At 45.1% G+C, this 10,505-nt stretch overlaps 1 protein-coding gene across 1 annotated transcript; it reads left to right on the forward strand.

Moving 5' to 3' along the window:
- Positions 1 to 2,291: 2,291 nt before the first annotated feature.
- On the forward strand, positions 2,292 to 7,304 carry PPP1R3C (protein phosphatase 1 regulatory subunit 3C). The gene is made up of 2 exons (XM_001502693.7): positions 2,292 to 2,815; positions 4,840 to 7,304. Exons 1-2 carry the CDS (start codon positions 2,802 to 2,804, stop codon positions 5,777 to 5,779), a joined length of 954 nt encoding a protein of 317 aa, XP_001502743.3. The 5' UTR covers positions 2,292 to 2,801; the 3' UTR covers positions 5,780 to 7,304.
- The last annotated feature ends 3,201 nt before the right edge of the window (positions 7,305 to 10,505 follow it).

The raw sequence follows: 10,505 nt of genomic DNA on the forward strand, positions 1-10,505 counted from the left end.
ATAGGTTGTACACCTTAAATTTACACAATGTTATATGTCAAATATATGTCAATAAAGCTGGGAAAACAAACAAAGTGAGTGGCCTGGATCATTCAGTTTAGAGGTTTGTTGAGTGTTGACTCCTCTTAGGAGACAGCACTGCCTCCCTGATCTATTTGAAGTTCAGAGAACGGCTTTCATGGCATCAGCCAGCACCAGGGGGCAGGAGAGAAAGCAGCATGAATGGAAACAAGAGCCAACTCAAAGGGACTGTGCGAGCGAACGGCACAAGAACGGGGGTCTCCAACACAGTTCTTGGCACCTACAAGGTAGGCTGTACGTGTTGGTTGAAACTGAAAGTTTTAAAAATCCTTTAAAAGTGATTTCTTAATTACAGAAGAAGTCCATGTTCATTGTAGAAAAATTAAAAAATACAAAGAAGCAAAATGACTAAGAAATTTTTAATTTCTCATAATCTCACCATTCAAAAATAAGCACATTTTGGTAGACTATAATCTATTTTCTATGTATGCACACCTCTCCACCCAAATGGCATCACAATACATTCTGATTATTTTATGTTTCTCCATAACTTTAATTGGTAATATCCACTTTTTAGCTCAACATATAATCATGAGTGGAGGAAAAAACTCTACTCAGTGTTCTGTTTTGGCTCTGGCAAGCAGGTCAACTTCTCTGAGCTTTAGATTCCTCATCTGTGAAATAAAGACTTTGAAGCCAGTGATGCCTAAGGCACCTTCCACCTCTATCACGCTAATGTTGATGGGTAATTAAAAGAAGACAGTATGGGACAGTGGTTGTTGCTCTGGCACCAGCTGGATTCTAGTCCCAGCTCTGCCTGTGAGATCCTGGGCACATCTTGACCTCTCAGTGCCTTGGTTTCCCTATCTATAAATGGGATTAACAATTGGACTCACCACCTAGGGTTACTGTGAGAATTAAACACATAAGACACGCAAAGTGCTTAGAACAGGGTTTGACACATTGGAAAGGCTCAAGAAGCGGTTACTGTTATCAGTATCTTAGCTCGGGCACCTGCCTCCTGTGTTGACAGAGGAAGAACTAACACTACTGAGGGATCCAGGCCTGGCTAGAGAACTACCACCAGTTAAAGACATGTGCTGGGCACTGTGCCGAGTGTTCTCATCTGCGCAATCTTCTTTAATCCTCAGAGCTATCTCCATTTTACACGTGAGGAAACTAAGGCTGGAATGTGCCTAGATTCACGTAGCTAGTAAGTGTCAAATCCAGAGACCATGCCCTTTCAGCTAGTTCTGGATGGGCTGAGAGCCCAGAACATCTGCTGTTACTTGCATGTTTCATGTCAAAAATGGAGCCCAATCATCCTCCCCAGTGATATTCAGCCTGAGTGTCTCTTTCTTCACTCTAATCCCCCACTTTAACAATTTCACTGTTTGACAGTGAAAGACAGAGATTTTGTACATTTTACATTGTATGTTTGGTGCATTTTAATTGACTACTGGATGTCTAAGTTAATAGAACAGAACTAGGACACGGGTTTTATAAAAATAATTTATACTCAACTTAGAAATTTAATTTTTTGGTTATAACTGATGGCCTAAAAATTCCCCAAATTAAACAAAACAACAAACCCTCAGCAACAGTAACTGGCTGGGGGGAGTCATGAAGCTTGTGTGATATTTTAACATTTTGGTTTCCACATCACCGCCAAAGGACGTCAAGACTGAGTCGAGGGACTTCAGTTGACCACTGGTTCTTTGGATCATCGGCCAAGTGAACAAAAAAGGCCGTTTCGGCTGGCCTGGGGCCGAGTGGTTAAGTTGCCGCGCTCCAATTCCGCAGCCGGGGTTTCGCCAGTTCGGATCCTGGGCGTGGACCCAGCACCGCTCATCAAGCCATGCTGAAGAGGCATCCCACATGCCACAAGTAGAAGGACCCACAACTAAAGATACACAACTATGTACGGGGTGGTGGGGGTGGGGGGTATTGGGGAGAAAAAGGAAAAATAAAATCTTTAAAAAAAAAGGCCATTTTATTTCTGGCTTTTGTTTTCTCTTCCAGGGAGAAAAACTGAAGAATAGATCGAAATATAAAGTGCCTTTTAATTAAACGCCACCTCACTGTTTTACGGGGCTAGCATGCTTTATTAACAACGTTTGTTAGTAGTCTACTGCGCGGTGCATTTGCGGATTCACCGTAACCAAAAAATATGCAGACAACTTCTGATAGCTCCTGCTAAAGTGGCGGAGAGGATAAGCAGAGGCATCAAGCAATGAACAATATAAACACTTCAAATAAGACAGACATTTGGAACGAGCCACAACTTTCTGTGCTCAGCATTTAACTGTGCAGAGACTCCTCAAGGCGCAGAAGGGCATCTCCTTCCCTGGAGCCCGGCTGAGCTGGCGCCTGGCCTGGGCGAGGTTGGCTGCTGTGTCTCCTGGCCTGCACCCGCTACGTGCAATACCCGGCTGCCTCCACGCCCCCTCGCCCAAGGGTCGCATTACGCGACTCGGGCCAGCGGTCCCGGAGTCCCCGCCCGCCCCGAGCGACCTGCAGGTCCAGCACCACGAAGGTCACGTTCCCTGCGCAAGGCTCGCGCCCCCGCCGGGCTCTGATTGGTCGCGCCGTGCGGCCCGCGGCCCGGCGATTGGTCCGAGGGGTGGGTTCACGTGGTCCGGAGCAGATAAGTGGCCTCTCCGGCGCCGCAGCCGCGATCGGCTCGAGCTGCCAGCGAGCGGGGTCGGCCAGGAGCAGGGTCGAAGCGGTGCGGGCAGCACAGTGCCAGCGCTCACGGCCCGCCGCCGCCTCTCTGCCGGATGAGCTGCACCAGGTAGGTTCTCTGCAGACGCTGCGCCCGGAGCCGAGGGTAGCGCGCCGCTGCGGGGCGGGTGGCCTGCGTTTTCCTTCGTCATCGCTGCGAATGGAGACCCCGGGGCGGGGGCAAACTGGCTGACTGCTGAACTGACTCTAGCGCCGGGGGCCTTGGAAGGTGCGATTTGCTCTGCGCTTCTTGGGCAAAGCTTATTTTGCTAATTAGCCTCCTAAACCAGAAACTCCGAACGTGAGTCAGCTTTAGTTCAGATTCCCTCCTGGATTCCGACGTTCTCTCTTGGTCCTGCACAAATATCCCAAGGACTCGGGCAGCTTAATTTGTGGGAACAGCATCTCACGTTGCTGGTTGGGTCGTTGGGTTTGCGGGAAGAACCGACAGGATGATTGCATTCATTCATTCGTCCTCCCCCTGCTCTGCTTGTCACGGTTTGTCATGGCGAGCTCAGACTCGGAGTTTGAGCCAATGATGATTTGTAAACTCTTGGTCAGGACTTATTCCAGGGGAATCGCCAAATCATAAAACTGTCTTTCTAGAAGTACAAAAAGTGAAAATACAAAACAAATCCGCAAAACAAAAAAACTTCCCAGAAGAATACTTTAAATAGCTTCTCCAGACATAACTTAGGAGACTTCTCTAAAAATTCTGCCTGTTAACTATTATTAGACTCACAAATATAGCTTTAGCTTTCATTTGCTTGTTCTAAGTTTGTGGGTCTCCCAGAAAAACCCCAGGGCCAATGAAGTAAATTCTGTGCCTGTTCTTTTATTATCCGTTTTGTGATAATGACCATGTGCCTATGCACTTAGAGCTGCTGTGCAGAGTTGCTAAAGGCAGACTGAGAAGTGCCATGTACAGTGATGCACACCTCTTATCTGTAAGGCCAGGATAGGGGGGAAAAGTCCATAAGCTTGGCAATATGTACTGAGGGCTAAAGGCCAGAAAGCAAAACCTTCTTGATTTAATATTGCTGAGCGTAGTTATGTTTAGAATTTTGAATAGCTGTATTATCTTTCTAGTTATAAATATCCATTACCAAAACATTAGAAAATACCAAAAAAGTACAGACAAGAATAGGTCACTTGTAATCCTATCACCCAGAGATAATTAATTTTTTGGTTATTTCCTATTAAGTGTTTTATTTACAAGTTCATATATATAATATATATTAAAAACAGTCCAATTTTTAGGTAATCGGCTTTTTCCACTTAAATGTGAACTTGTCACGGACGTCTTTCTATAAGAAATATAGATTAGGTAAAGTTTTTCTTTAAGTGCATGAGTTGCTGACTTGCATTTCAGTTATTTGTGAAAAATGAGGAAGAGCACGATCATTAAAGTGCAAAGATAATCCTCTGACTTCATTCTTTCTGGCATTCTTACTCTCAAAACTGTTCCATGAGAATTTTCTACCTTTTTATTTCCAAGTGGATTCCCTTTCCAGAGAAGTGTAATCAGTTCAACAGCAGAATCGGCAAAGCAGCTAGAGGGAGCAGAGTCTGGGAGTGTGTTTCCAGAACCTGTCTAGTCATTAGATCACCTGGGAAGCTTTAAGAACATAACCTCCTTGTCCCCTCCGCCCCCCCACCCCCACCCCGGAAGTTCTGCCTCGGTGGCTCTAAGCCCTAGGAATCTGTGTTAAAGAAAAAGAAAGAAACCACCTCCCTAGGCCATTGTAACCAGACAGGTTTGAGAACCACTGGCCCAGAACAGAGCAAATGGTTCTTAGAGCTGGCCTAGAGATGACCACATCTAACCCTTTTATTTCTCAGATGGGGAAACTGAGCCCCCCGGCTGCTTTAAGTAGTTAACCCATGGCCTTGTAGCCAGTCAAGAGCAGAGCCAAATGCAGAATGCAGATCTGATCATCTAATATTCTTTTATGACATTTGATAGCACATCCCTGATAATTACTGCATCGGCTGTAATTTAGTCAATACAGAAATAGCGCTACATATACATTTGGGACCAGGGGAAGAACATTCCAGATCCAGGTGATAACCCCTCTTCTTTTTGTATTCCAGAATGATTCAAGTTTTAGATCCACGGCCTTTGACAAGTTCAGTCATGCCAGTGGATGTGGCCGTGAGGCTCTGCTTGGCTCATTCACCCCCTCTGAAGAGTTTCCTGGGCCCTTACGAAGACTTCCAACGAAGAAATTTTGTGAACAAATTAAAGCCTCTGAAACCGTGTCTCAATATCAAACAGGAAACCAAATCACAGAACGACTGGAAGCATTCACATAACCAAGCCAAGAAGCGGGTTGTGTTTGCTGACTCCAAGGGCCTCTCTCTCACCGCCATCCATGTCTTCTCTGACCTCCCAGAAGAACCTGCGTGGGATCTACAGTTTGATCTCTTAGATCTTAACGATATCTCCTCTGGCTTAAAACTCCATGAGGAGAAAAACTTGATTTTAGATTTCCCTCAGCCTTCAACTGATTACTTAAGTTTTCGCAAGCACTTTCAGAAGAACTTTGTCTGTCTGGAGAACTGCTCTTTGCAAGAGCGAACAGTGACTGGAACTGTGAAAGTGAAAAACGTGAGCTTTGAGAAGAAGGTTCAGATCCGTATCACTTTTAATACTTGGAAAAGCTACACTGATGTGGACTGTGTCTACATGAAAAATGTGTATGGTGGCTCAGATAGTGACACCTTCTCGTTTGCCATTGACTTACCCTCTGTCATTCCAACTGAGGAGAAAATTGAGTTCTGTATTTCTTACCATACTAATGGGCAGGTCTTCTGGGATAACAATGAGGGTCAGAATTATAGAATTGTCCATGTGCAATGGAAACCTGATGGAGTGCAGACGCAGAGGGCATCCCAGGACTGTGCATTCCACCAGGTGCCCCCTAAGACCGAGTTAGAGTCCACAATCTTTGGCAGTCCGAGGCTGGCCAGTGGGCTCTTCCCAGAATGGCAGTGCTGGGGTACGGTGGAGAACTTGGCCTCTTATCGATGAATTAAACAACCTCGTGACTGGTCTTGACCTGTCATACTCCCCATGTAATTCTAGGTCTATGTTGCTCAATATTAGGAAGTCTTTGCTACTTTCCTTCAGTAGGTTTAGGTTTGAGCTTTTGAGACCTGACTACAAAAAAGATAGCCACTTGAGAATTTAGTGTTGGGGGTCTGTATGAATGATGCTGTCCAGTTTTGCTGTGGAGGATCAAGTAATAGCTGGAACCCTATTTTTGTAAAAGTCATACCTTTTTCAGTGCCCTTTCTCCTTCCCTCTCAATTCACTAGCTTTCGTGATGGGCCAGGAAAGGTCGAGGAAGGACAGTTGATGGTGATGGGAAGCTGTGTTAATGGTATGAGGAATGTCTGAAGAGCGTACACAGAGGGCTCTGCGGCACAAGTCGGAGTGGGAGCGGGAGGTCTGATACTTAACTGTTGGTGAGAAAACGTAAGGTTATTTTGTGTTTTTAAGTTGGTTTGACAGTTCTCTCCTGGGGAAATAATTTGTAGAGGGGGGAAATAAGATCCATTCTACGTATTCTTGTGGAGAAAAACCAAACAAACTTTAGAGGTGTTGAATGGTATTGGGAAAATGTGAATTATAACTCTGGAAAGTCAAGACTTATTGTGAAGCCTTTCTGTTCATATGTGACATCAAAACCCATGATTTGAGGAGAGTTTAAGCAAATCTGACTTTGCAGTTCCGATGTTATAAATGACCTTGTTTGTGATCAAGGCGTCACGCTCGAGTTCTCAGTATAGAGTGCTGCCTAACCAAACAATCATGCCATCATTAATGGCTAACGACTCGTAGGGACTCTATGTCATGACAAAGATAGCTTTTTGCAAGTGCCTCGATCAAACCAGAATATTGTAGTTGCTTAACCCAAATATCTGAAGGGTCATCTGATAACTCATGAGTGTTTGGCCTCAAAAGAAGGTCCATTTCGTATACTGGCATTCCTCCTGCAATACTGTTGTATCTTTGAGAGTGTTGTCAGTGTACGCAACACACATCCTTCATATTGAAGGTGACTCATTTTTCCGCCACACTTTTTTGATGTGATGTTGAAAGTGAGGACTGACACTGATTCTCAATTCAAGAATCCAGTATCTTGCACATAAAAATAGCGATCTATTTCTTGCCTGTATTTGTCTTGTTGTTTTAAGTCTTTCTACCAATTTCTTTGAAGTCAAAGCATTTTTTTTAAATGGATGTGAATTGTTTTGGATATGTTGTAATATACTTGTTTTGAGATGTGCATAAATCCATTCTGTAAGGTCCTAAAGAGAGGAGTCCCTGAATGTTTGCTTCTGTCATTGTGCACGTCCACTGAGAGGTGTTCAGAGAATGCAGTTAATTTTAACACGTGTGATCTGCCATGCTGGGAAAGTGCTATTGGAATAACCCTGCTGTGACAGTATTTGAGGTTTGGCTAGCACCCGCAATTTTTCTGCTCTAAATATTTCAGTCTCCTATAGCCTTTGTGAACTTCTCACTTTAAGAATAAATGTGTTTGATATGAGATCTGAGTATTTCTTTCTCAAAGCCACAGTTAGTCAAATAAGAAACCATCCAGTGAGATCTCCTGTTTTGTTTAAGAATGATTGAACAAGGTTAGTTTGGACCAGGAATTGGATCCACCTGAGGGTACTCACATGGTCCCCGTCTGGTTAGGTAGCATACTTCTTACCACCTGACCACTGGGACTGGGGTCCAGGGCCATGACTTGAGCTGCCACGACTGTCCCTGACTGTCCTCATCTGTGCTTACTGCTCATCACACACTCTCTGCTGGGGCAGGGTTATCTTGGGGGTCGCTTCTCAGCTTTAAAGTGGGGGAGGAGATGGTGTCGGAAAGGCTGGCGTGGCTTCCACCTCTTGAGCTCCAGCACCTTCCTGAAGGGTCAAAGCTTGGAGCTGCACAGAGGGCTTAGGGACGGGTGGGTCAGCATCAGTCTTGGGCTGAAGGGAGAGGCTCAGCTGCTTGGGGTGAGAGGCAGCAGGTCAATGAAGCTAAGCTGTAGTTTCAGTATTTGCCTGAAATTCCAGGAAGGGCTTCCACACAGCGTATCTTAAGGGGAAATAAATGACCAACTTACTAGAAAGGCCCAATTACGAAGAAATTTTGTCATACTCTTTGTCAGAAGTCATAAACTATAGGCCTGAAGGCTATATCTGGCTGCAGATGTATTTTGTTTCACACACAGAGGTTTTTGTTCTCGTTTTTTTCTTTTTTAGAGAGAATTTAATGCCAAGAGTAAACAATCAGCAGACTACATTAAAAAAAAAAAATCTAGATTGCCCTTTTTCCTCAAAAAATTACAAAATCTTTCTTCATGGGGACATCTACCTAGAGCTAAATAGCAGCTGCCTCCTTTAGATGGGGCCTGCGTCCCTAGATGGGGCATCCTGCCTTGTGTTGTCACAGCGCCCCACCCACTGCTTCATCTCTTATACTGTCTGCCTGACCTCTGTAAGCAACGGAGTTCATTACCCCTGTTTTGTTTCTTCTGGCTCTCCGTTCATGCTGATGGTTGGGTGAGGAGAATGCCCTTTTCCCACGGGATGAAGAAAAATCAAATTTGGGTCCAACGGGGACACTGAAGACCGTGGGACTCAAATGCCTAACTTTATAAGATCCAGAGAGGAGAAGTGACTTGTTCAAGGTCCCGTGCCAGGTTGAGTCAGGCTGGACAATGACGTCCAGGCTGGACAGTGCCTTTTTGCTTAGTGTTCTCCTCCTGCTTCACGCTCCCTCCTTGAAGTCTCCCCTGGAGACCTTCCTTTTCTAGCTGCCCCTTTCTTGAAGAGGGAGTGATTTCCAGCAGGCGTGACTCTGCTCAGCTCTTGCTGGTCGCCTGTAGCAGCTTGGCCTAATGCTGGCTTGTCTCTGGGCTGCATGTGAATGACTGCAGGAGGGCCGGGTCAAGGTGCAGGGTGTTCCTGAGCCTTTCCTATTGAACAGAATCATCTGTGTTTCACGTCCTGATACCTCATAGCAGATGCAACACTGCTTTTAAAATTTAGTACAGAAGGATGGCTTGAATTTGGGGTACGTGATATTCTGTTCCGAAATAATAAGATTTAATTTAGTTATTTAAGGAAGGACTCTCTTCTTTTCTAAATTTATGGCTCTCCTTTTAGTTTATCCTCAAATTGAAAGGCTGGAAATCCCTAACGTGGTTAGTGAACTGTGCATCTTCGTCAATGTGAGTCCAAAGTTCTGCACAAGCTTGGGTGGTCCTCCAGTCTGCAGAGAGAGAGTCTCTTCCTCAGCTTTCATCTCCGGGTTCTGCACAGTTTTTCAGCAGCTCCTGGAAGTTGCGGCCTGAACAAAGCCTCCTGTTAGTGGGCAAGGATCCCAAACTTAGGGTTCACGTGCAGTTTTGCTGACTCCCTGCCTCCTGACCCTTCCTCTTTCTGCCAATGAGTGGGTGCCCACTACGGGGTTTAAAAGATCCCTCTAAGCTAATGGTCCTCAACCACTGGGGGGTCCCTCCCAGATTCTGACTTAATTGGTCTAAGTTGTGGCCCAGGCACTGGAAATTTTTGAGGTCTTCCCAGGTCATTCCACTATGCATCAAGGTTGAGGAGGTCTGCTTTAAGCAGGTGAAGTGTCTTCAACTTCTCCATTTCGGAGAAGAGAGTCATGTAAGGTCCAGAAGATTCCTCCACACACTTCTTTTTACAGATGATGAAATGGAGGCCCAGAGTGGTTCAAACTTGCTCGAGATTACAGAAATAGTACAGCCTGGCTTCCTGATCCTTTCTCCCAACACCCCCCACCTGTCCATATCATGTCCTGCTAAACAATCTGAACATGGACTTCTTAGTTTTACTAGTCTATCCTCTCTTTTTCTCTTCTTTGATCTTTTGTATAGAAGGGTATGTTAATGAAGATGCCTTTGGCTACAAGTGACTTGATCCCTTGACTCAACTAGCTTAAAAAGTGATCTCACAAGTCCGAAGATAGGGTGTTTTCAAAGTTGGTTAATTCAGTAACTTTAAACTTGGGTTATTTCCATTTTTTTGTTCTCCCATCCTCATTACTTTTGATTGTCCCTGTGCTGACTACAAGATGGCTGCCACAGTCTCCAGGCCATAGACAGATACCCCACCGCCCATTAGAAGAAGAAGCCCATGTCTTTCTTGTGTCACTTTTTATGGGTGAATAAAGTTTTCCCAGGAGTTTGTCCCACATTCCACCAAGCCACCCCCCTCCTCCCCTCCCTGCCATGTTTCGCTGACTAGAATTAAGGTGCATATCTGTGCATGAACCAACCTCTGGACAGGGGAAGGGGACCCTATGACTGGCTCAGACAGGTCAGAATTCCCCCCATCCCCTTCCCAACCAGGGGCTAGAGGTGGTCCAACTTCTGAAACACAAGGTTGTGTGGAGGAAGGGGATACTGGAACTTTGTCATAGGGCTTTCCTTGACACAGCCATAAATGGTCGAGTCCCAGTGTTTCAGTGGCAACTTGAAAACAATTATTCATGAGGCCAAGTAATAGAAGTCAACTTTTTCGTTTGTAATTAAGGATAGAATTGAGTTACCCTGAGGAGCAGATAGACTACATAATCTTCACACTAAGAGTTGGAGTCCGGAGTCAGGGAGAACTAGATTTAAATCTCTGTTTCACCATTTGGGTGGCAAGTGATTTAATATCGCCAAGTGTCAGTGTTCTCATCTTTAAAATGGGGATGATAACAATTCCTACCTCAC

This window comes from Equus caballus, chromosome 1 (genome assembly GCF_041296265.1).
Source record: "Equus caballus isolate H_3958 breed thoroughbred chromosome 1, TB-T2T, whole genome shotgun sequence".
NCBI classification, from domain to species: domain Eukaryota; kingdom Metazoa; phylum Chordata; class Mammalia; order Perissodactyla; family Equidae; genus Equus; species Equus caballus.